This window comes from Lepisma saccharinum, chromosome 14, assembly GCF_977018435.1.
Source record: "Lepisma saccharinum chromosome 14, izLepSacc3.1, whole genome shotgun sequence".
Classification (NCBI taxonomy): Eukaryota; Metazoa; Arthropoda; class Insecta; order Zygentoma; family Lepismatidae; genus Lepisma; species Lepisma saccharinum.
In genome coordinates, this window is record NC_139242.1 from 75,192,062 (window position 1) to 75,218,943 (window position 26,882).

General features: G+C 35.5%; 1 protein-coding gene across 14 annotated transcripts in view; it reads left to right on the forward strand.

The window, feature by feature from the left end:
• Window positions 1-26,882, forward strand: part of LOC145999032 (uncharacterized) — a 93,248-nt gene that overhangs the window by 41,305 nt on the left and 25,061 nt on the right. For 11 of the 14 annotated variants that reach the window (XM_083135950.1, XM_083135944.1, XM_083135938.1 and 8 more), the window contains exon 3: window positions 7,028-7,527. In XM_083135950.1, the coding sequence (XP_082992076.1) occupies window positions 7,028-7,527 (500 nt within the window). Of the gene's footprint in view, window positions 1-7,027; window positions 7,528-15,885; window positions 16,639-21,682; window positions 22,612-26,882 lie in introns of those variants that run through there. The other 3 variants (XM_083135945.1, XM_083135936.1, XM_083135937.1) reach the window with 3 other exon arrangements.

The window sequence follows — 26,882 nt, forward strand, 5'->3', positions numbered from 1 at the left end:
TCTCAGTTAGAAAATTCTATGAAATCACAGTTAGAACAGTCTAATGCTGAAATGAAATTGCAGTTAGAACAGTCTAATGAAGAACTAAAAACCAGAATGGATCTTGCTAACCAAGATATGAAATTACAGTTACAGCAATCTAATCAAGAATTTGCAGAGTTTAATGAGAATATTAAGTCTCAGTTTGAACAATTGGAATTGGATATTTATAGTAACCTAACTTCAAAATTTGAATCGGTTCATCAAGAAATTAACACTGTTAATCAAAGATTAGACAACTTGACTTCCGATGTTAAAACACAACTTGATTCAATAGCTTCTGAATGTGTCAAGAAAAATGAACATTTGGGAAGTATTTTAAATAGCAATATTTCTCAAATCCGAACAGAACAAGACGTTCAAGGTCAACAAATTTTAATAAATAAAGATTTGATTAGTGAATACGATAAATCTATTACAGTATGTTCATCCAAAATAACTGATATTAATAATAGATTGACATCGTTGGAAGTTGCTGGTAAGGAAAATGTACATTTTGGAACGTATCTTATTGATTGTAATAACAGGTTTCAACATATAGAATCTCGTATTGATGTTTTGCAAACTAATTATTCAAATTTTCAACGCAACACAAAAGAAAATTTGAAACCTTCCCTTGCACAAAATAGTTCTCAAACTAAGACATCACGTGAAAGGGCTAGAAATGCAGTTGACTCGGGGGTGACTAATTCATCTACTTATTCATCTGATGAATCTTTAACAACCCATGTGAAAACAACGTTCGATGAACCGCATGTTCGAAATCGTGTTCGCTGGAAGCGAAACAAAAGATTTATTCCAACCTGCAATGAGGAACATTATCGAAATAATATGTCACCTAATAGTGTACAGTTTAAGGATACAAGTAATTATGCGATTAACAATATGCAGACAACTTCTAGATTGAATTCTACCGTTACAAATATTGATAAACATTCCAATGTTCAACAATGTTGTTCTGCTGATGGTGAAAATAGTTACATAAATCAAATGTTTACATACTCGCAAGAACCTAACCTTCCTGTCGTTCATCATAGTAATGTCCCTGGTGAAACGTGTGGGTTTCGTCATATTTCTTCCTTGCAGAATGAAGCTTGTAGACCATGGTTTCAAGGTGAAAGGCGTAATGCAAATTTAATGACTGGCACAAGTTGTCCAAATGCTGAAATTGGTGTTAATGAGTCAAATACAAATAACAATTACTGTGATAATCCACACAGTCAGTTTGATCGTTGTATTTCTCCAACGTCTTTACCTGTAATTACTGTTGGGGATAGAGGAAACAGATATGTAAAGATAAATGAACTGTCTCATTTACCTAAATTTTCTGGGAAAATAGAAGACCAATCGGCTCGAGAATATCTAGAACATCTTAATTCTATGCTTGATCTTATGGGCATTCCAATTAACAAAAGGCTACAGAGTATTCAGCAGTGTTTCACCAACAGAGCTGCGTACTGGTATAGAACTCACAAACGTATGTTTTCTTCATATGATCATTTTCAAAGGGAATTCATGAAGCAATTTGCAAGTCCGGAAATAATACAGTCTCAGTTATCAGTATTAAGGAACAGGAAGTACGATCCTACAGTACATGGTGATTTAGAAAGCTTTGCGTTGAAAACATATTCAAATTATTGCAATTTAGTTGAGAATCCAAACGAATTGGATGTTATTCAATTAGTTATTAGCCAGTTACCAAATAATATAGCTAATAACATAACTTGTCATGAGATACGTTCTATGGACCAGTTAACAACTATGTTAAGGAAATTAGATGTTGTCCGAACTAGTAGAAGAGGACTTATTTTCTTACCGGAAGAAACCGATAATAGTAGTAAGGTTAAACCGAACAAGAATCCTGACAGTATGAAATCAAAATTTAGTGTCAAGCAAATTAATGTTAAACACACCAAAAACACTTGCTCATCTTCTACTCAGACTTCGTCGATGGATGCTCAAGTACCTTTTACTAATGAATTTGGCAATGCTAATTTAAGATATGGACAGTTTAGAGGTAGCAATGGTAGTTTTAGAGGACGTAGAAATAATCGAGGCTATTCAGGATTTTCACATAATAACAGAAATAATTTCAGATTCCAAAGAAATAATGCATACTCTGGTATTTCCGGTGACATTACAAATAGGCATTATAATCAGGATGCTGTAAGTTCTCAGTTACCTAACAATAGTCAGAATGGAAGGATTTTCTACAATAGGCAAGCGCAGTATATAAGTGAGCCTGCTCTCGCTCCTACTTACAGTCAACCTGTTAATGTGACTTCATTACAACCACAAGATGCATCTACAACTTCTGGAATATCAAATTCTCCTTCTGGAAATGTATCAAGGACCTTTACACGACAATCTGGTATTGGAACATCTTACCAATCAACAACAAATTTAAATTAAAGGAGCGGATGGAAGTGCCTCGTTCACTCTGCTTTCTTTCAGAGAGGCCAAATTTGAACAAACGAAATTCATTTCAAACACAGGAAATTATGAATGTACGTGATGATAAAGACTTAATATCGGAACCACTACAAGTGAATTTTTTATTGGAATGGTTTGAAGAAGAACCTGAATGGACTGTTAGTGATTATGATATTCCGGTTCCATTAACTGAAGTTCCAGTTATTCATGGAATTATTTGTCAAATACCTGTAGTTTGTATTATAGATTCTGGAAGTCAGGCAAATGTTCTAAATTTTGACGTTTGGTGTAAACTATCGTCTTTGATTGGCAACATTAAACTGGATAACGTGGAAGATGTAAAACTCACCGGTTTCGCTGGATCCAAGAAGTGTAAAGTTGTTGGCAGTAAAATTATTAATCTGCAGATAAAGAACGAATACTTTTCTATGGAATTTTTTGTTCTTAAAGAGTTGAATGCCGATGTCATTTTAGGAGTTCCATTTTTGAGGAAATATAAAGCTGTAATTGATTTTAAAGAAGGGAATGTAAGTTTGCTAAATGATAAAGGAAAGGAAATTTCCTCTGTTTTAACTCGGCAATGTTCTTCTACAGAAGATTTGAAGTATTGTACAAAGTCTAACTTTTGTTCCGAAGATACATTAAATGATAATGAAAGTTATTCATGTAGATTGTTACGTGATGCGTCAACTTTGAATGATGATGTAGAATATATGCCAGCTAAGAAGTCCATTTATGAGTCTGTTTTTAGAAATGATAATTTAGACAATTTGCAGAAAGCTGATTTATTCAAACTTCTGTCGTATTATCACGTACAATTTTCAGATAAACCTAGAAAAGCAATTGTTGAACCTTACAAGATTCAATTAGATACTGTAACACCTATTACAAGCACACCTTATCCCATACCAATATCAAGGAGACTACCTTTAGAAGAAGAGCTTTCCAAGTGGGAGAAATGGGGAATTATTTACCAAGATTCTTCACCATATCTTAACCCTCTACATATAGTGCCAAAGCAAGGAGGTCTTTGGAGACCTGTGATCGATTTTAGGAAACTTAATCAACATGTTATCTCTCCACAAGTGAGAGTAGAAGCAATTAACGAAATGTTACAGAGGTTCCTAGGATGTGTTTACTTTTCTTCAATTGATTTATCATGCGGTTATTTTCAAATACCGTTGACTGAAGATTCATATCCTTACACAGCTTTTTCTTATAGAGGCAGACAATATCTTTTCCGCTATCTTCCGTTTGGGATTCGATCAGCAGTCTCAGTGTTCCAGGACAGGATGAATAAAATATTCTCCACCGATTGCAGAAATTTTGTTGTTTGTTATTTGGATGATATTCTAATTTTCAGCAAAGATTGGTCTCAACATATGCAACATTTAGAACTAGTTTTACAAAAGATAAAGAGTGTCAATATGTCTATTAAATTTTCCAAATGTAAGTTTGCTTACAAAGAAATCTGCTTCCTTGGACACATAGTGTCCGGTGATAAAATTATGGTTGATCCTGCAAAGAATTCAGCAATTATTAATTTTCCAATTCCAACAAACAAACGCTCCTTGAGAAGGTTCTTAGGATTAGCTAATTGGAGGCGAAAGTTTATTGAAGGATTTGCTGAAATGGCACAGCCTTTGTATGATCTGTTGAAAAAGGAATCAAAATGGCAATGGAATGATGTTCATGCTTCAGTTTTTGAAAACCTCCGCAAGTCACTGATATCTCCAAAGGCTTTGTATCAACCAGATTTCACGAAGCCTTTCAATGTCAACACAGACGGTTCGAAGAAAGGAATAGGAGCTGTTCTATGGCAAGACTCAACTGAAAATTCTGAAGAAGGACCACGTATAATTCAATACGTTAGCAGATCTCTTAAAGGCAATGAGTTATCATACAATACTCACGAGATTGAATGCTTAGCGATATTATTTGCTTTCGAAAAATTCTACATTTACATAGCTGGAACTAAGGTGAAATTGTTTACTGATCACCAATCTTTATCTTGGCTAGAATCTACTAAAACTTTGAATCCACGATTAAATCGTTGGAGTTTGAAATTACAAATGTTTGATTATAATGTATATCACGTGCCGGGAAAATCTAATGAAGCTGCAGATGCTTTAAGCAGATATCCTGATTTAAGTACAGGTTTTCCAACTCTATCGGAACTATATGTAAATAACATAAGTCTTGATTTTCTTGACGAAGATAGTGTAACATTTTGGCAAGAAAGTCAAAATTCGGATTCTTATTGCAGTGCCATTGTACAAAAGTTACAAAATGGGAATTTGTCGAAGAATATAAGAAGGCAATATTCGATTCAAGATAATATATTATTCCTTAAACATTTGAAAGAAGACAAGTGGAAACTTGTAGTACCTATTATTGTTGTACCCAAAATTCTTCATAAATTCCATGACTTACAAGGTCATTTTGGATACTATAAACTATTTAATAAGTGCAGAAGTTTATATTATTGGCCTAAAATGAAAGTTAGTATCAAGCAGTATTTGAACGACTGTCTAACATGCGCAAAAACTAAACAAGCTCACACAAAAATTAGTAAGGATGAATTGCATGTATATTCTACTACTCCACATGATATGTTATCAATAGATCTTGTTGGACCGTTACCCAAATCACAAGGATATAGTTACATATTAACAATAGTTGACACGATGTCCAAATTTTTAATGGCTTATCCGTTAAGGAAGGCAACGTCACGTGAAATAATTAACAAATTCAAGCTCCAGTATTTTTACCACTATCCAGCATGCAAGGTAATATTATCAGATAACGGTTCCCAATTTAAATCACAAGAGTGGAAGTTATATATGAATGACTGTAACATAAAACATATCACCACATCAGTTTATTCGCCTTTCGCAAATCCTGTGGAAAGGTACAACAAAGAGTTAATACGATTGTTACGATTATATACTTCGCAAAATCATCAGGACTGGGTAAAATATTTGAATCATGTAACAGGACTTCTTAATAATTCCGTTTCGGAAATAACAAGTTTCACACCTAGTGAACTGTTTCTTCATCACGAATTAAAGAATTCAATTATCAGTCAAATTAACTGGCCAGATGATTTAAAGTTTGTGCCCTGGAAACATAAGTATTTTATCGCCAAAGCACGCATTAAGGAAAGATATAAGCCCAAAACTATTGAGTGTGATGCTAATAAATTGAAGATTGTCCCAGGTGATATTGTTTTAGTGAAAAATCATGAACATAGTAGTGCAATTAACAAGAAAATTCATAAGTTTATGGATTTATGGCTTGGACCCTATATAGTTGATGCTGTGAAAAACAATTATACAATTTTGATGTCTATGGACGGAAATAAGATAACAACAAGGCAGAACTTGTCAAATATCAAGAAATTTAATTGTTCTGATGAGAAAAGGGAAGAATTGCTTAAACTAATGTAATTGTCATGAAGTAATGCATAAGTATCTGTAAATTCGAACACTAAGATGACATTTTCAGAACTTTAGTAAAAAGAGTATTGTAAATTTGTGAATTGGTTCATTATGTCAAGTGAACTTTCTCATTATCCTGACGAGTGTATATTAAAAGCAGGACTCAAATCTTATATATTATGTAAAAAAAAAATGTTATGTTCATTTTTTTTCCAGGAGAAGGGGAGAGATTGAGACTGTCCTATTCTCAAACTGTCATGTTCAAAGTTAATATTATTTATGTTATTGATGTTGTTTTTAACTTATGCATGTTTATTTTATATATATTGTTATAATCATCTTATCACGCTGTATAAAATACAAGAAATGGAATTGATGTAACCATAGCAACGAGAAATAATAAGTACTAAAAATGGTGATGGAAGTAGTGAGATTTTCTGCGCCTGTATTGTATTTATTTTAAATATAACGGTTATCGTTAATTACGCAATTTTATTTGCATTGATAATCGTTCTGCAAGTTTAAGCGCAGCGACGGTTATCACAATTGAGTACAAGGAATATGTTAGACATTTTACACGGGAGTGAGTGGGATAGCAGTCAAAGAAATGTTGCATTCTTAGAAGAGTTGCTATAAGTTTAATTCATGTGATGTTGGTTGCAGGAGGACGAGCATGTATTAATACATCCTTTTGTCATGAGAAGCAAAAATGCCATGGCAAAGTTGTATTTTTGTAAGTCTTAAATGAATAGAAATTAAAAGCAGTGAAAATGACCATGATTAAACCAGTGCTGTGGAGAAAGTTTGAGTATGGTAAGAAAGCATGTTCATTGCAAATTCAAAGATTCTTACTCCAAAAAAAAGAAAAATGACCATGATGCACAAATATTAAAGTATGGGAGTCATAAAAGTCCAAATTTTATTATTTTATGCGAGCACTGTCTAACATTTTTCTTTTGTTATGGAAAAGAAAGTGAAGGAGCGTGAAAATGTACTTGCCATCATGTACTAGACAACAGTTTTTAAATTATTAGTTAGCAAATAATCATATCTATTATAACTGTTATGACTTAAATAATGCATGAAATAATATTAATTTCTTTACCAAATTCCAGAGTTCTTCTCCATGGTCAACTGTCAGCAAGCACACTAGTGTAGAAATCGAACCACCAAGGCTGGACTTTGTAAATGTTCCTGTGAAGGTAGAGGCAGAAGAGAGAATTATTCCAAAGAGTGAAAACTTGAGATCATGTGACTTTTCTGGTGCCGTGAACAGTTTCGATGCCTTCGGAGGTTCTCAGACGACCTCTGGACCCAGCAATAACCTTCAAAGTGTTGTTGGTGCTTTTGTGTCCCCTGATGAAGTGTGCCAAAGTATTAGTACTGTTCAAGGGTCCCAGGATGTTCCATCCGAAAGTGTGTCCTTTTCTGAAGCACCTGAGGAACGGTTCTATTCATACAATAGTGATATTGCTGGCCAGTCTCAAAGTGTACCTGACTCTTATAGTGATGATGATGATGATGATATTCAAATTCTGGACGATGATGACTCAATGGGTGGTGAGCAGAAAAGTGTACCTGAAGCAGCTGCTGGGGGTGGATCATCAAGCAGTCGGTAAGTAAATATTTCTCATTTATTTTGCCAAGGACTGTTAAAAGGTAGAGAGACTAGTAGCTACTGTCATACATCTAGGAGTCGAGAATATTTTATCTGAAGGTTCTTATTCTTAAAATTCGTGTTCAAAATTAGGCCATGTTGCCATTTAGGCCAGCCACACACCGAATCTGGCACACCACAATGCAATGCAACACAACACGGATGATACACAAAGCAACATGACGAAGCAAGATGAGTCTTGTGTACTTCATACAAGAACAAGAGTGCAAAAAGAGGTGTTGATTACTTTAATTGCAACCATGGCAGTGTTCCATGACAACAGAGTTTACTTTTTTTTAAAAAAAAATGAAGTTTCATCCTTCAATAGGAAAGCATACACTTTTTCAAATTTGTAGACATGTTGTATTTTGATAACATTAACTTCAGTGATATGCAAACATTAGAGGCACATATTTTTGGTTAATAAAAAAGCAAAATTTCGGTACAAAAACAGAGTCAATTTCGGGTTCAAAAGCGGTACATAAAATAAAATTTTGGTGTTATAGCGGTGAATAATCACATCAAAAGTGCTATATAAGATGACATTTTGGTTTTAAAATTGTGAATATAATTCTAAATTTGATTTAAAAACTGCACTTATTACACAAAATAAACTTACCCCTTCTAATAGCACATTTATGTAGTTAGCAGAGTATTAAGTTTATTCCTGTGTAAAGCGGTCTGTTTGTGCTTCTGAAATATTTACAGCAGAATTAATCAATTTTCCGTGAATTGCATAACTCACAGGATACTTCAGACTTCAGAGAGTATCTCGTCAGTATATGAACGGTAAATTTCGTGTTTAAGAGTATACTTCGCATTTTGCAGTTTATTTCACAATTTTTCGTGACAAAACAGGGTAGAAAAATGCACCTCACACCTTTCAGAAACATGAAAAATGAACGTTACAGCATGTTATTTCATGTTTTCATCAAAAACGAAATTTGCATGCCTCTAGCAAACATATAAAAGGAAATCCTGATTCAAGAAATACAAAATTTAACTGTTTCATTAATTTAGTATATAATGTTTAATGTATGATTGTGTAAATAGTCTCTCTGTTGTTTAACAATCCTTGCTTCTATAGTTGCGGAAATAAGCTTCATAGGCTGGAGGAAAGAATATATATTGAAGTATAAGAAAAATGGGAGGCTGCTCTTGCCACTAATTTGCTACGCTATAATACAGATTTGGTGTATAGTTGCTTACAAGGATTTTAGTATTATTTCTTATTCACTAAATATTGATAAAATATCCCATAGTGCAACAGCCCATGAGGTTAAGGTCCTACCTACCAACTGCCAGCCTCACTTCCACCTGCCAAGGTGGGAGATCATCTAACCAGTTGTGGAGTGATGTGTGGTCAGCACGATGAACCCCCAGTACTTCTTGTACGTTTCCTTGACCGGGTTATGCTACTCATTCATAGCTCCCCAATTTCCTCACAATGGTGGGTGACCACCGGTTCCATACACAGGCCAAAATCTCATTAGAAAACTTGCTAACTCTTTCTGCCAGGGACTCGAACCTACGTACATCCCCTAGCCAGAGTGCAAAGCATGACACTGTAGAAACTACCTGTGTTTGGTTGAAGACAGTTTTTTTTATTTTTAATTTTTATTTTAATCAACAGTGAAATGAATAAAAACTAAGGTTAATCATTATCATGTTAGAAGCAATAATTCGACACAGACTTATTTATTTTGTTTTCACTTTCTTTTTTAAAGACTGAACTTGATCTTGACACTGGTTATTTACTAGTAATGAAAGTTTTTTGGCATTTTAATTTCTGGATTTGACGTGCAAAGACTAGGTTTTCACATTGTAATAGAGATGATAAAGTTTTCATTCCCAATGTGAGACTAGTTTTCAGTTCTACACAGGTTTAGTGCCTATTAATCCTGTGCATTAAATGTGGATTTACGACAAACATTGTGCAAGAGAAGAACTTCCTTGGTGCTACTACATGGCTCACTGGGTCGTCTCCCAGAATTTTCTCAACATAGATGAAGCTTCTTTCCGTAAAATAACAGTACTTCTACTTTATCTCATGTGCTGTAGTGAGTGGTTGTGGTTGGGTGTTTTTTTTTTGTTTATTTTTTCCCCCAGAAATGTATGTAGAAATTGTGTAGCCAATGTTGAAGTGATATTGTGTGGTGTAATTGTATTCAAAATGAGAACCAAATGGGGTGTTCTGCAATGAAAAGTTTGGATGCAGTGAGTATTGAAATATATTCCAATGGATAGAAGAAATTTTCTTTCCAGTGTATGATTCCTGTCTATACACCTCACTCCCTCCCTTAAGTATCTTTATAGTAGAATTTGTGATGGTGAATTGTTTGTTTCCTGGAGAGATTGCATTAAGAATTAGCAGGAAACCAAATTTTGATTTTTTCTTGCATGCATCATCATCATCCTTCGCCGTTTCCTGCCTCTGGCTGGGCCGGCATAGAAGTGAAGCCTCTTCATTTTTTCCTGGTCTTCCACCACTCCTTTGAAAACAGGTTGCATTGTCAATAATTTGTTCTACCTATTTCCATAAACTATGTTTGAACATGGTCAAATCTGAGAACAGATTTTTTTTATGAGTTGTAGTGAAAATTACATGGTTGTCTTTTTTCTTCATAAAATCTTGAAGTGATTTATTGTTCAACTCTGTTCATGAAGCAGCTAAATTAGCTATTTGTATAATTGTAGTTGGTTATATGTGTGGGAGTAAATATCAAATAGATGGATTTGCAAATATCAATTTCTTCTGTGTTGAGTGCTGTTTTAATTTATGCAAATTGTAATAGTGCATATTCCGAAGTTATGCAGTGGAACCTAATTTAACATTCCTGAATTTGAAATTTTCCCACATTGTGCATTTACCGGTAGTATTTATGGACCCCTGAGTAACGTAAAACCAAGGTTTTGTTGCATATAAAACTGCCTTTGGTATGATACCAAGAAATAATTTAGAGAAGTCAAATCTTGATCTGCACTGTGTATGAAACTTCGGACTGTGTCAAAACATGTTCATTTGGTTTGATATGAAACTGCAAGTACTGAAGTACAGAAGGAGAAGAATACTTGAAACCATGAACTTCAGGTGAGTTCTTATCAATTACACATATTATTGTTTTCTAGCTATCATGTTTTAAGAATTGTTATTCATAGTACGTATAATGCATAATGTTAGAGAGTACTGTATGAAGATTTGGTTGTATATTAACAATTTTTCTAAATCAGGGTTGCTACACTCTGGGAAACCTGGAAAACCGGGAAATGTCAGGTAATTTAGCTTGTCAGGGAATTTTGCAGAACGTCTGGATTTATGTGCATTTTGGAGTCTGCAAGAGAAAAAGTTGCGAAATGAACAAGCAGTTCACTTCCGCATTCGGTTCTTGTGATTCCACTCCAAAAAGAAGATTAGAAACTTGTTTCTTTGGTTTTTATGATTCTCGGTCTTGTGCAAAATTATGGTTCCTTCAAATTTCCGTAATAAATTTTCACTTTTATAATACTAGATATTAGAAAGAATATCAAAGTAAAACTTGCAGTCCAGATATCTGATTGAAAACTAAAGTACATTGAACAATATGATCATAATTATCGAAAAGGTTGGTGATGAGGTTATTGTCTATTATTTTATAGATCTTAGTCTTGTTGGCATTTCCTACAGAATTCCAATATGCAACAAAAATTTCTTCAGATACCATGTACTTATAAATGTAAGCAAAAGGGCAGCATTTTCTACGACACTGTAAATCTGCCAGAAAATGAAAAATTGTGTATGGTTTATGAACTTTTTCTGTTGTTTTTATATTGTGGAGATCTGTTACGGTGAAATAATGTACCTCTGTTGCCTTAGCCTGAAGGCTAGATGCACGTGATTGTAGCACAGCACCCAATACATTTGATGCCGATTGTAAAATTGTAGAATGATCAAATTATAAATTTAATTGAGAAACACAAGGTTCAAAAAGCTGGCCCGCTCAGAGTGGTTATCACACTGCGCTACGATGCTAGGAGTTCCGGGTTCGAATCCTGGCCTGGGCATGGATGTTTGTGTGGGTCCATTCATCAATTTCATCATGTCATCACTCATCCCCATCTTTGCAAATTAACCAAAAGTGGCACAAGAAGCAAAGTAAATAAAGCAAATCAAACAAACAAAACAAGGTTCAAAAGCAAAAATCATGATGATAAACATGTCTGGAAAAATTTCATTTTTGGACTGGAAAACCTGGAAATGTCAGGGAATTTCATCATCAAAAAATTGTAGCAACCCTGTAAATGCATTGCAATGCATTTGTTTTTAAGGTACCTCACGTAACTTCACGTGGTATTTCCTTTGCCTGCATGTGATTTTCAAGCATGTACAATATCACCATTCCCAAAGTCAGTTAATCTTTTGTGTGCAGGGCCTTTCACACTGTAAAATCTTCAATTTTGAACTTTTGTTTTCTCACGTTCACCCCCCCTGACCCCCCCCCCTAATTTACACATGAAAAGAAGAAAGCTGTTTCTGTCCCATGCCATGCATACACCTGCAATCAAGCAAAGTTTCGGAACTAACCCTCGAATAACACCATTGGCAAAAATAAAATGTACCTAGTGTAAATTATGTGGAAAAACCATATTGAGCTATGAAATAAAGATCCCCGAAAGTCTGTTCTGGCATCAGGCCTGTGTATGGTAGGTATCTCAACTTTGCCCGATTTTAGACACGCAATAGTTTTCTATTCACTTCCATTAATTGTGGAAAGATTTAAAAGGTTGTGTAAAATTTTATTTTTCATGTTCTATATAAACTTTTTGGAATAGGGATGGTCAATTGTCATTTCTTAACAAATACTGAGCTGCGACCTTCCCTTAAAACTTCGACTATGATAAATCGTTCTCCTCCTAAGACTTTTGTACATGGCTGTATGTTCGAAGAGTTTTATTATTATTATTTTTTTAAATACAATTTTGTGGAAATTACAATACTTTTTATTGTGTTATATTTAAAATGTCACACATGCATATGTACGTAAACAAAACAGGAAACTGTAATAATTTTCAATTGTTTCTTTTTGGAGTAACTAATGTGAATGTTATAGTCATGAGGACTTCATTATCAAATAAAAGAGCGGTAATTACTTATACTTTAAGGTGGCAAGCGTGTACTAGCCATCAGACCTATATGTTTTACATAATCAGTGTCTCTTTGGTTAGAGCAGTATGATTGAGATTGGGATCAATAATTGTATTCCATTTGCTAAGAAATAAAGAGTGCTGATGGCTAATGTCATAAATGAGAGGTGTAAATCTCATAATAGGCGTGTTCTTTACAGTCATGGATTTTTGTATTGATTTGATCAATTATTTAGAGTTAAGACTACATTGAATGGATGATTTTCAGATCTCACAAAAATAAATCTATCTTCAGAAAATACGGGAGACGTAGTTTGTATAAATTTAAGCAAAAATGCAGACTCAACCAGGACTGAATCGTAGGTGGATAATAAACGTTTTCTCGAGCAAGTCCTCATCGTAGGTCTTTTCATACAATGCTAATGATCTACCAATTGAGCTACCAAGTCAGTCCTGGATTCACCTGATTTTTCACTCCTCGCTTTACCTGTGGCTGGGTAGCTAAGTTATAGACTGCGCATTTTACACTTAAATGTCTATGAAAAAGAGGTTAGTTTCTAAAAAGAAATATTTAGAACATAATACTAATAACCTGCAGTGCAAAAACCCATGAGGGTCAGTCAGGCCCTGCCTACCAACTGCCAGCCTCCCTCCTACATGCCTCAGCAGAGGTGGTCGACCATCCAACCAGTTACGGAGTGACGTGTGGTCAGTACGACAAAACCCCACTCATCGCTGTAGGTTTCCATGAGCAGGTTACACTACTGATTCATAGCTCTGCAATTTCCTCACGATAGTGTGTGGCCACCTGTCCCATACACTGTCCAAAATCTCAGGAGAAAAGTTGTTACACTCCCCCCCCCCCCCCCCCAAGGAGACTTGAACACATGCACATCCTCCCTCAACATGTCTCTCCTGCATCCTTCACGCACACACATACATAAACATAGACACACAATACATGCATCTTGGTGACGGAACTTAAACAACAAACATTTTCAAATATTTGCCCATTTCACCTGAATCACACAAAACACGTATCAGAAACACTGGTACAATGTGACAAATACAATCCTTATAATAAATCCATTATTTAGGAATAATACCCCTTTAACATATTCATAAATTTGGCCTGTGTCATACCGAAATCCATATCCTCCAAATGGTTTGAGATCTTGTTATATTCAAGGGTCATTTTTTGTAGTGGGGAACTCTTATACATTTCTGTTCTCGGGATTATGTATGTAAGTAAACGTGTATTACGTAAATTACCCTGTCTCACATTAAACCATATTCTTTCTAGTATGGTACTACTATCAATATATCCATTTATTATTTTATATAGAAACATTTGTTGAGAAATTTCCCGTCTATTCGAAAGACTTATGACCTACAAAATCAAATTCTTTTAACAAATCATTGTACAGTATTTTAAGTATCATTGACGATATTTGATGCTTTTTAAAATATAAAAAATCTCAGAAATGTTGTCTGTATACATTCAGTGATATTTTTCTGGGAGTTACAGGTTGGCGCCCATACAGAGCAAGCATATTCTAATTTGCTTCTAACTAGACATTTGTAGAGCGTACACAAGGAGCATATATCATTTAGAGTTTTAGCATTTCTTATTAGAAATCCAAGATTTGTGTAGGCATTCTGGGTAATGCAAGGAATATGCTCATTGAAGGTCATGTTATGAGTAATAATTACTCCTAGGTCTTTAATGGAATTCACTCTTTTTACATATTCACTGTTAATAACATACTTATCATTTCTCACATTATTTCTTGCTCTGGTAAATATCGTATGAACATTTCTTAATATTAAACCTGAGATCATTCTCTACACTCCACCTATGAAAAACCATGTTTATATCAGTGTGTAATTTCGTAGTATCCGTAATATCTCTAATTTCTCTGTATATTTTAACATGATCTGTGTACACCAAACACTTTGAAAACTTGATTGTACCTGGTAGATCATTAATATGAATTGCAAAGAATAGAGGACCCAGATTTGAATCCTGTGGAACCCCAGATTTAACATGATAAACAAATGATTTCGCTTGTGATAAGTTAGTTACATATTGTTTTCGGTTAATAATGTAAAATTTGAAAAGATTTACATATTGTGTGGAAAACCCAAAACTTGCAAGTTTTATTAGAAGGATATTATGATTGACTGAGCATGATGCATGCTGTTGAGAAAATTCCCCAGACCAAGTGTCACACAAACTACAAGGGACGTGTGCAACTTTTCATGGCACTCTGATATGAAAGGTGGCATTTATTTCTGAAGGTTCTTTCACATATGACTTACGTCGCTTGTTGTTGTGGCATATCACTTTCGTCTTAAATTGATATGCCACATATAATCTACCTAATTCTAATTAATGTGAAATGAATAATCTTCATTTACTTGTCTGTCTATGGTAGTCATGCAGTCAATATATGTTTAACCTGCGATATCTCAGAACCAAACAGCTAAAAATATATGTAAATTGGTGTACCTAAAGATGTATAAAGTATCAACATAAGTATACAGAATTGTCCTGATTGGTCCTTCCATTTGTCTGTGCATGTCAACAATTGAACTATTTGTTATCTGTAGATTACTCAAGAAATATTAGCATTGATAAGTCTCTACTTCATTATTGTGAACAAAACAATACATAATGAAACATTTAACTTCACGTGAAAGTCATTAATGCATTTTCATGTCCTTATGGATGTGCAAAGAAATATTCATAAATATTTGGTATCAAATATTTATACCAATTTCTTTTTTAAAATAATTTTAAAATTCTTATCCTTGAATTTATGAGCAATATTGCATTGAAAACATGGAATTGACTTAGACTTGTGTTCATTTTGTTTTTAGACCAGCTACCCTGTGGGGGAGAAAGATTAAGTAGCCCAGTGCTGACACTCAATGGAAACAGCTCTATGAGCATAGATCCTTAATAGACTGTTATGAATTTTAAGGCCAGTGTAAGATGTAAATGACAAAACCCACTGATTTCATTCTGAAGCATGGATATCCTCTTAATTACACATAATGCCTAATAATCATTATTACTCCACCAAACATTCTATGGAAAAGATTTATATATTTAATAAGTGACACATTCATGAGTCAATAAATAGTGTAAATAGTGGCATCTGTACATGAATGCATCTTTATTTATTGCAGATTATCCAAGCCACACTGCACAGTAAATGACAGCCGCTCATACTTCAGTGGTGTTGGAAATGTACGTAGTAATGAAATAGATACTTTGCCAAGAAATGATTTAATATCACGTGCATCAAACAGTTTTATTCAGAAGCATAATGAGATGAGACTCGTCAGTTCAGGAATCAGTGTGTTAAATTCAGTAGGGCGGAGCAGTTACAGTTGCTGTGTATGTGGGGAATCTTTCAGCAGACGTACAGACTTGGAAAAGCACATGAGAAAGCACAGTGAAATGAAAGCATACAGTTGCAAGTTCTGTCCAAAAACATTTGCTTTCCGGAGGAACCTCAATAGGCACATCCGATCTCATACTGGTGATAAACGATTTCATTGTCGTATTTGCAAAAGGAAATACCACAGAGTGGATGTACTGAAAAGACACGTACTTACTCACTGTAAATCTTAATGGCACACTTTTCCTATCCTTGTTTGTTATTTTGTGCCTATATAGTAAATTGTTGTTAAGGAAGTTCTAGATATCGTACACTTTTTGTGCTGTAATTATATTAGTCACATTACGCACAGGTACAGATATTTAGGATTTTAATTGCAGACAACTGACATATCATTGAACTCTTCTTCAAGTGTCTAACCACCTTGGAAGAGAAGAGAATTGTACAATCACAAGCAGAGCAAGTCGATTTTCTGTAATTTGTAATTTTAGCATTGAAATTCTTAATAAGCACTAACACAAATTGTGTCCAGTACGAAAAGCTCACTAACTAACTCTCTAGCCTTCTTAAACCTGAAGGTTCATGGCTGTAGCAACACAGGCCTTCCATCTGTCCCTATCTTGAGCAAGATCTATATACTCTTTTCCATCCCTACCGATTTCCTTTAGGTCCATCTCAATGTTGTCCCTCCAACTTCGTCTTGGCCTTCCTACAGGTCTCGTACCATCAGGTTTCCTAACAAGAATCCTGTAAACTCCTCTTTCCTCTCCCATTCGTGCCACATGGCCTGCCCACCTAAGTCTTCTTGATTTAATTATTCTAATAATATCTGGACATGTATACAAATTATGTAGTTCTAAATTAGTTAACCTTCTCCACTCACCTGTCTCCTCATCCCTTTTAGGTCCAAATATTTTCCTAAGGATCTTATTTTCAAATACACAAGTACGAATAGCTCATATATAATAATTTAGGAAGTACTAATTTATGTTAAAACCCTCTTTTAACTCTGAGTGCAGAATTCAGAATTAAATAAAAAAAGTTACTGCTTCTTGTATCATGAAAAAGGTTTGTCTATAACTGTCCAGTGGAACCCGTTATAAACATATTCATGCGTACCACATTGATACCTGTTTTTTTTTACTCGCAGTGGCAAAACTATGCATCTCAGGTAGAGATCCCAACCAAGACATGGAAGTTTGTAACTTTTTCATTCAGAATTTTTATCATCCATCCCCATTACGATGATTAATGTGTGGGTATAAATATCTGATGGATAATTGATCTCTTTGCACCCCATTAATCTGGGTATAGACAGATAGTGGTGTTACATATAGTCGGAAAGTTGCTGGTATATGATAGAACCTTGGAGTTCATATATTCACGCATGTTTCAAGGATGAGGAATATAATTAATTTGGGACGTAATGACTTAGGGAGCTTTCAGACCAAAGTGACAATCTATAAGCAAGTATAAGATCACATGTGTGCGAACAACAAGCCAATGTGGTCTGATGTATGGCCCAGTCCAACCCACATGTCTCGCTTGCCACGTGGTGCATGTTGCTTGTCACTTCATTGTGAAAGCTCCCTCACACAGTTTTTTCAGACGTATACACTCTACAATTTACTGTAAGATTAAAATTAAACAATGTCTTATTGCTAGACATTTTGTCGTTATTGTAATTCACATAATTTTAATTTATTTTATGCTAAAATTAGGAAGTTCATTGCAGTAAAATTATGCAGCTTTACTCCAGCCTCCAGATGTAGCCAACAATATTCAAATTCAGATAATTTTTTTTGTACATTTCTTCCTTTTATCTATGTGCTAATTTTTGTTCTTGAATTGGACATTGAGCAAGAACAACACAAATAAAAAGTAGATAATGAAAAATTATGAAGATTTGCTCTGAGAGGTTATTGACAGGTTGATGTTTTTTTTATGAAAATCTGAATGTCAATATCATCTTCAGACGTAATCAGTGAATTTTTTCATTAACTAGAATTAGAGAAGCTTCCATACATAATTTAAAATTAATTTTATAACATAAAGTACATTAATGAAAGTTTGCCTAGTTATAACTATTAGTGTTTGCCAGGAAATGTATACCTGTAGCGTAATTGTGTAGGTTCTGGGTTGAAATCCTTACCAAGGTATAAGAGTTTGTGTACAGGGTGCTGCATAAGTAGATTGACGGTAGTATTGTTATTTGGTTGTAGTGTGGAAGGTTCATCTCCATTTCTGGTGCACCGTTTCTGCATTTTCATATTTCCAGTAATTCTTCAGGATCCACTTCCTGTCCTGGGACTGTCGGGTTGCCTGCCATTATGAATCACCAACCTGTAAAATACAAAATAAAGACTGTCAACCTACTTTGGCACCACCCTGTATTTGTTCTTTCATCTAATTATATCTAATCCTTGTTGTCGTAATTAATGATAGGAGGTGAAAAATATGACAATACAGATACAACAGACCTCCATGGCAGTGGTTAGTTAGCATGGCATTCTGCAATGCAAGGGTCCCAGGTTCAGATCCAAGCTTGGATATGGGTGTTCTTTGTTAGTGTCCCTTCATCAGTATAATCATATCATTACTCATCTTCGTCACTATTAACCAAAAGTGGCACTAAATAACAAAAATTTGATACAAATGCAATATGTGTTGATGCCTGGACTGCTATGGAATTATGGAAGCAGGAGCAGAAATAGAATCTTGGATAGAATGTGATTACCAAATACTGACTGTAAAAGACTTGATAAAGAAGAGAGAACAGTTATAATAACCTTCATTGTGATCTCCTGTCGTGATCGTGGTATTCATCATGGAAATACAAGCAAGATAGAAGATATGAAGGTTACTTGTAATTCTTGTAGGTAAGGGATGCTCCAACATAATTCCATCTTTATTTGTTGCATATTTTGAAAGACATTTTCAACAAGATAAGAGAATCGGACATTAAGCGAGGAGTTTCTAAAGAATGTTACTGCATCAACCAGTTCACCTGCCATGGTTATGGACTCGAAGCAGGTGCCAGGAAAGATTAAAGTGTTAAGGAGCGGAAATAATGTCAAACTAACCTCCTACACTTGCTCCACTTGCAGTAAGTCATTTGGCAGTTTATGGTGCCTGAAGTGGCACATGAGGACACGTAATGGGGAAAAGCCATTTTCTTGTAAGATCTGCACAAAGAAGCTTCTCAGATTCTTCAAATCTACATCACCATATACGAAGATGTCACATCAGTGTCACCTTTTCATTGGGAATTCTGCGAGAGAATATTTTATAGGCATTCTGATCTTACAGTACACATGGGAATACACCATTCTGCTCATTAGTGAACATCTTCGGAAACATCACATGCAGGAAAGTGAAGGAGGAAGTGGGATAGAGAAGAGAATATTTAGCAAAGGTGGCAACAACATCTAATGCTCCTTGTGTATCACATCTAGCATGCATATACAGTTTTTCTTGTTTGGAGACAGGCCTCCCTGATGGCGCAGTGGTAGCGTTGTCGCCTTGTAATCAAGGGGTCCCGGGTTCGATATCCGGTGGAGGCACATAGTGGTTCGGATCCCACTTTAAGCTGTAGGTCCAGTCCCGATTAACTTTACTGTGCATAAAGTGGACTTACAACACCAAATCAATCTTGTTTGGAGACAGTAAGGCGTAACCTCACACTGGCAACCTCACTGTTTCCACATTTTTGTCCCAATTTTCGTTACATTACATTGTTAGGGTGTCTGACTAATATACGAGAGATCTGGGTCTGGGTTTGATCCCTGCCGGTGGAGAACCGGTTTTTTTTCCACCTGTTCAAGTGGCTCCTGCACCCACAGCGTCATATAAAGTGGGTACCTGGAAGAAACTCGGGGGGGGGGGGGGTAATGGCAGCCAGGGATGCGATGCTGATCATATCAGCCCTATATAAACAATCACACTAAAAAATGACTTCCACAGTCCACACTTGTGAAGTGTGTTTTACCCCTCAAAATATTTGATATCCTATTGAAAAATCCACTAGTTTACCTATTTTTTTCGCATCAGAAAATAATTCCTCTACTATGCATGCACAGTACTTACTATATTTGTTGCAAAAATGTTTTTTTTTTTTTTTTAATTTCGGACTAAAGTTGATTCTTACCTTTAAAAAGGTTTTTCTTTTTACCACACTCTCAGTGTTATGAATCATCAGGTCATGGAGATACCAAGTTGGCAGATAGTCAGCAGATGGTATGCATAGTTCAAATCCATTCAAGTCCCTAAACACAAGGGCCTGCGTATACAGGTGAGAGCAACTGGGGTGGAAGGTTTCTTCTATACTTGGTGCCTCAACTCAAGAAAAGGCACAGCTGATGGCTGCTTTACAGCTTCTATCTTACAATGATTACTTGCTGATTTGCCCAGTGTTATTTGAAAGCATGAATGAGATCCCTGTCTGATGATAAAGCAATAGCTCCAGAGTTGCAGATGTCCACAACAGCTTTTTTACAATCCAGGGATAGGGTTCAAGATGTTCCACAAAATACAGGAATCCCGTTGTCCCGACAAAAGTCCTCGGGACAGCTTTTTGTCCCATATTTCAATGATAGGAATTGTTGAATCAACCTGGTCTCATTATTTTCTATTTTCACCCTTACTGGAGAAGTGTTCTGCACACACAACAAAACTCCTCAGGCAATTAGCTATCACAATGAGTGATAATACTAGAAAATTGCATTCAAAATTAAAAAAATAACGTTATTTAGTGTGAAAATCGCCATCAATACAAGTTTCCTTACCCTAATTTTTTCATACAAGATATAATCTGTAGTCAAGCTTTAAAAACCAGGTATAACATGTTCCGTTAGAAGGAGGGCATATTGTGGATTGTTATGCAAGGTGCTGAAGGTGTGCATCCTTTCTGAATTTTTCTAAAGAAACATGTTTTTCAAATTCTTTTTGCACAACTATATTGTGAAACAAAATTGTACCAAGCTGTTTTATGGAAATTGTTATTCATGATAATTTTTTTGTTTTAAGAATTACATTCCAATTTTGTTGTGATATATGTGAGTGTGTCTTACAAGAAAATATTATTATTTCCTGTATACCAGTGTCAGCAAATTGAATAATAAATAATAATACAGTTCTAAAAGGGTATTTCATTATTAACTGAACTTTTTATACACCTGCGGTTTTATTTCCATTCACACTTTTTTCTTTTATCTTTTTAGCTTGGCGTATATTTTATATAAGGGTTTTTTTCCCCATACGTACAGAAGGGTGTAAATTGCCTTATGTGCTGAAACACAACCACCCTAATTTTAACAATGAAACAAACAAAACAAAACTTTTCATAATTTTATTATTGAATTATACTAATAAGGAAACTTAAGTACGTGAAATGTTTTACCAATGTAAGTAAAAGGAGGTCAGAAAAATGGTAAGTAAATCATGTAACGAAAAAAGGCTGCGATTTGCTGATTGAAAAAAAAAAGTGTTATCTAGTTTCAGACTGGTTTTAATGAAAACTGAATTTGAGCTGTGTGTATTGGATGATTGAGAGTTCCACATAAATGCATCTTTATTTGTTGCAGATCATCCAAGAGTTCATCAAAAGAGGAGAGTTCACACATCAAGGATTTTGGAAATAGAACCAGTATAGGAAAGATAAAGGAATATTTGTGGGGAAACAATACAGTATCAAGTGCTCTGCCAACTATAGCTATGAGCTCAAAGCAAGAAATAGAAACTGCAAGGAACGAAGTGTCCATGAATGAAAGAGATACAAAACGAACAACTTACAATTGCGCTGTGTGCAAAAGAACGTGTCAAAGTCTTCGAGATATGAGAAAACATGTCAGAACTCACACCGGTGAGAAACCTTTCTCCTGTAAAATCTGCAGCAGAAAATTTGCGGTTTCCTCAAACCTCTATGATCATATGCGACGCCATCTCGGTGAGAGACGCTTTGGCTGTGACTTCTGCGAAAAGAGATTCTATAGACGCGATGAAGTGAAATTACACATGAAAATTCATAGTTCTCAGTAGGCAACGCACAGCTTGGTTATCATCTAGGGTAACTATATGATATCAAATCATACTTTGTACTTGGAAATGGTTGAAGAAGAGGATCTTGCAGGTTATCTATGGAGTCTGCTCAACACACTGGTTAAAGAAGAATAGAAACCAACTGAATACCGCCTGTCTAGTGATGACTAGGAATGTGGACTGCCAAGATGATGCCGTACCGAACCAACCCACCACCACAAACCATTTCCATGCATGTACACCCAACGGCGAAAGAAATAGTAGGTGAATTGTCCACCACTATTTTCATTCGGTCTGTATTACACAATGTGATGACAATGAATTGAAATAATGACATCAATAAGCAGAGAACAATGCTTGCTTCGAACCAACATAGTTTCATTCCTTAAAACAATACAGGATGTAGAATAAAAGAGTAATGAAAAGATGTGGACAATTTGCCTACCATTGCCACTGTACAATAGCCATATCAATTTATCCACTTACTGAAAATGTTTTTATATGAATTTAAGAAACCTATATAATGTATCAGGGGAATTCCCATTTACATGTGTCACATTTTACACAAGTAAGGTTCTAGACATGAGATTGGATTAAAATATTCATAATGAACTGATATTATAGAATTATGAAGTACTTTGTGAGGTCTGCTAACAATTTTTTTTTAAAAAAAGACTAGTGTGATGGCGTAGCATGAATGCATGTAAAGTATTAACCTTTTGACGCCCAAGACCTTTTTCACAAGTAAGCCTCTGGGTACCGAGTCGATTTTGAGCAAAATGCAGAGTTTCAATTAAATAAGTGTAGATCAGAAGCTAATTGCCCTAGAGAGATGAGTAATATACCGTTGTACGTGGAATGAACCAGAGATTCAGACTATATGAAATTTTTGCAAATTCGGCGTATATGTGGCGAGGGGGAGGGGGCTAACTCTCAAAATTCCAAAATTTCGGGGGAAAAAATTGTGTTCCCCCACCCTCCCCTCAAGCAAAATGTACATGACAGTGTCAACATGCATATGGAAATGATCGCTAACATGTAAGGAACACAAAAATATTTGCATTATTATCATATGATAAATGTAACTTGAGTTATACCACCAAAAGGAATTGTCGGCATGCCACTGATTCAGGCTTCAAAATGCAGCGGTACCTTGAAATAACGTTAGCTCAGAGACTATTTGCCCTGGAGATATGAACGATATACCGTTGTACGCAGAATGAATCACAGATTCAGGCGATATATAATTTATTCACATTCGGCGCACATATGGAGGGTGAAAGGAGGGAAATCCCCGATTTTTTTTTTAAAAAAAGGGGTTTCTCCCCCCCCCCCCGCCCCCCGAAAAAAAGGATATGAAAAGTTCAAAATGCACATAGAAATTATCGCTCGCATGTAAGAAACAGAAAAATATTTGCATCATTGCCGTATGACCAATGTAACAACAGAACAACAAAGCCGGTCTTCCTTTGTCGGCAAAAATTTGACGTTGAAAAGAGCCGCAAAAGAGAAGTACCTTTTCCCACCTTTCCCCCTCCATTTTCATGAAGACAAAAAAAAATGTAAAAAACAATTTCTGTTAAATACATGTGTTAGGAACAATATAAAAAATAAAATCGATATTCTAGCCAAAAATAGAAAAGTTATAACGTAAAAACTACGACCTTGACAGAGTCTCGATCGAGATGCTTGGTACCCCGAGGGTTACTTTTGGGTATCTCGTTCGAGATGCTTGGGCACCAAAAGGTTAATGGAGATGTGTTGTGTTTGTGATTTGGCAAAGTTTGACTTCATTTGTCTGTGAAGCATATAGGCTACAGTTTTGTTGGTGAAATATGCAAATTCTATGTATTCACAAACATTTAAATTCTAATGCTATTAAAAACAATAATAATTTTCATATTGATTCTTTTTGTTATTTACATGGAGTAAGACCACTTTTCATGGAATGTCTCATAAAAAATTCAATTTTATAAAACAATACTGGATAATTTTGAAATTTTAATATCCATAAACGGTTGTGTGAAAGAATTCTGTGTACTTCAGTATTATATGGACTACCTCATTTGTCATTGACGACAAGGTTGGGTTAGGTTCCATTAGCATAAATACAATGAGAAATTATTATCATTTAGGCTAAAGAGATATGCTAATGGAGCCTAATCTAACAGGTCTAACCTAACCTCGTAGGCATTCCTCATCAATGACAAATTAGGTTGTGTGTATAATACTAAAGTACCAAATTCTGTTTCCTCATTTTTTTATTTTTTTTACTGATTAATTTCAAAGGTTCATTGCCCTATTAACACTAAGTTATGACATCTGAATGGAGGTAGTATCACATCACAGCATTATTTGCATATCCCTAGGAATATATATACATGTACATGGATTTTCATCACCTTCCAAACAGATTTGTATAACCTTCTCAGCACTTCTTAAAATCCTTGAGATCACCCCTCTCCACAATAAGAGCATTTTTGTCAAGAAAGAAAAGTTGTTAACATTCCGAGAGGAAATAATGTTTATCTATACGGTGTGTCCAGCTTAAAAGTATAATAAAGGAAAAATTAATAACTTGTAAGTTTATTAAGATATTTTCGTACAGTTTTCTTCTACCTATAGAGTAACGCAAGAAGTTTTTTTAACATACCTAATTTACCTCGATGATATTGTCTAAAGTCTAAGATTTAGGGGATCGTAGATAGGCTATGTGAGAGCCTGGTGTTCGAAATTTATAGGCAGCGAAAGGTGCATCATAAATGAGGGGTACAGCTCTGAAGAGCAACGTCAACACTCAAACAAGCAAGGGGGCTTACCCCCATGAAATAAGAACACACGCACATTTATTTAAAACACTTCACTTGACTGAACAGGCGGGGTGAGGAAGAGTCATTGAAATGTTAGTTACCTGTAGCACTGTTGGAAGATCTTGTCCTTGGTGGTCCTGGCTTCGACGGGGTCCTAACCTATAATAAAACTCAACTAGGGAGCGTAACTCGGTTTCTCCCAAAACTGCCCTAACGTAATCTTGATTTCTAAACGATTATTTTCACTCGTATTTCTCTCCTTTTCACTTCTACTATTTAGGAGCTCAGTTACTAAAACTTAATTCGATGTAAAATAGATAGCAATTCAGCGCGAATCTGCAGCTCACTAGCGATTACTGTATTCGATGAAAATCTAAAGGCAACTAAGAAGGAGCTTTTCTCACACTGACTATTTATTTGGAATTTGAACTTTTGATAGCTAAATCCATTGCCTCGAGCACGTCTCTCGATAACAGTGTTTTCAGCGTAAAGCTGTGTTTTCTTATTTCCCCTGAGAGTTCCAGTAGAATTCGCATCAGCGGATTTTTCAAGATTCGCTGAAGGTTGCCGATGTTGTGTGTTTGAAAGAAGCTCTTTCTAGCTTCTTTTGTAACCGGGCCCTTTTTTATGAAGTGATTATCTTATTAATTTATGATGCCGGGGTCCTGGGTTCGACTCACACCTGTGGCGTGATACGATATGTTCACCATTAGTAACATGACAGATGTCCAACCTATATTCGCGAATGTGTTGTACAGCATTACTGGCGTCATATTCCTGAGTGCAGCACAAATGCAACGTTGTAGATCAGGAAGGTCACGATCTCGTTGTTGGTAGACTTGAGACACAACAGAAAAAATCAAGCAGAGTAATATCTGTAGTAGTCTTCAGTGTACCAAATACAAGTTCATATTCTTCCTGATATGTCTCGTCACATCCGGAATGTGATGCCAATGATGCTGTGTAACATATGCACGGAGCTTGGATATAGGTTGAGCATCTGTCATGCTACTAATGGTGTACGTATCGAGGTAAATTAGGTATGTAAGAAAATTTTTGAGTTAACTGTATGTAAATATCTTAATAAACTTACAAGTTATTAATTCTTCTTGTATTATACTTTTAAGTCGGACACACTGTGTTATGCACCGGGAATGAGAGTTGTATTGAGTTTGTTTTTAAGTTTAGTTTATGCACAGAAAAGTTAATTGGGACTGTACCTAAAATTTAAAGTGGGATCCAAAAAAGACTATGCACCTCCACCAGGTATCGAACTCGGGACCCCTTGATTACAAGGCGATGGTATTAAGGAGGCCCCTGCAAGGTTTTGATGATTGTCTACTCATTCTCTTACAATCCAGATCATCTTACGAAGACATGTTTGTCTTGTGTTCCCCACAATTTGTTGCTACCTGCTACAAACATTTGTTGGGAAAAGGCAAGGAGGTGGGGAAAGTTCAGGCAAAGTTTGTCAACAGGCTTCCATATATGCCCAAGTGGTTTATTGTACTTCTGTGTGCACTTTCTAGTTTTCAGTGGTTCTTGAAGTCTTGAGAAGATAATGGACAGTGTTGCTCCTTTGGAATGAGAATTTAGTAGTATTCTGAATACGTTAAAATTTATAATTCTTAGTGTCATTGATTTGTGATGGAATTTTGATTCATCTTTGACAGTAATGGCTCACTTACTTTTGTTTTGGTGTGTACCATGCAGCAAAGTTGTCACTATAAGCCCCACACTGCACTCTTAACTGGGAGTTGCAAGTAGTTCCCTCTGGCTCCCTCTTCCATGAACTAAATTGCCACACCTCATATATATCGTGTTACGCAATGAGAGGCATCTTTCTGTGTTTGCATATTTGTCCCCATAAGTCATCACATCATGTTGGTATCTGCAACAATAAGGGTCCCGGGTTCGAATCCCGGTCGGGCTTGGT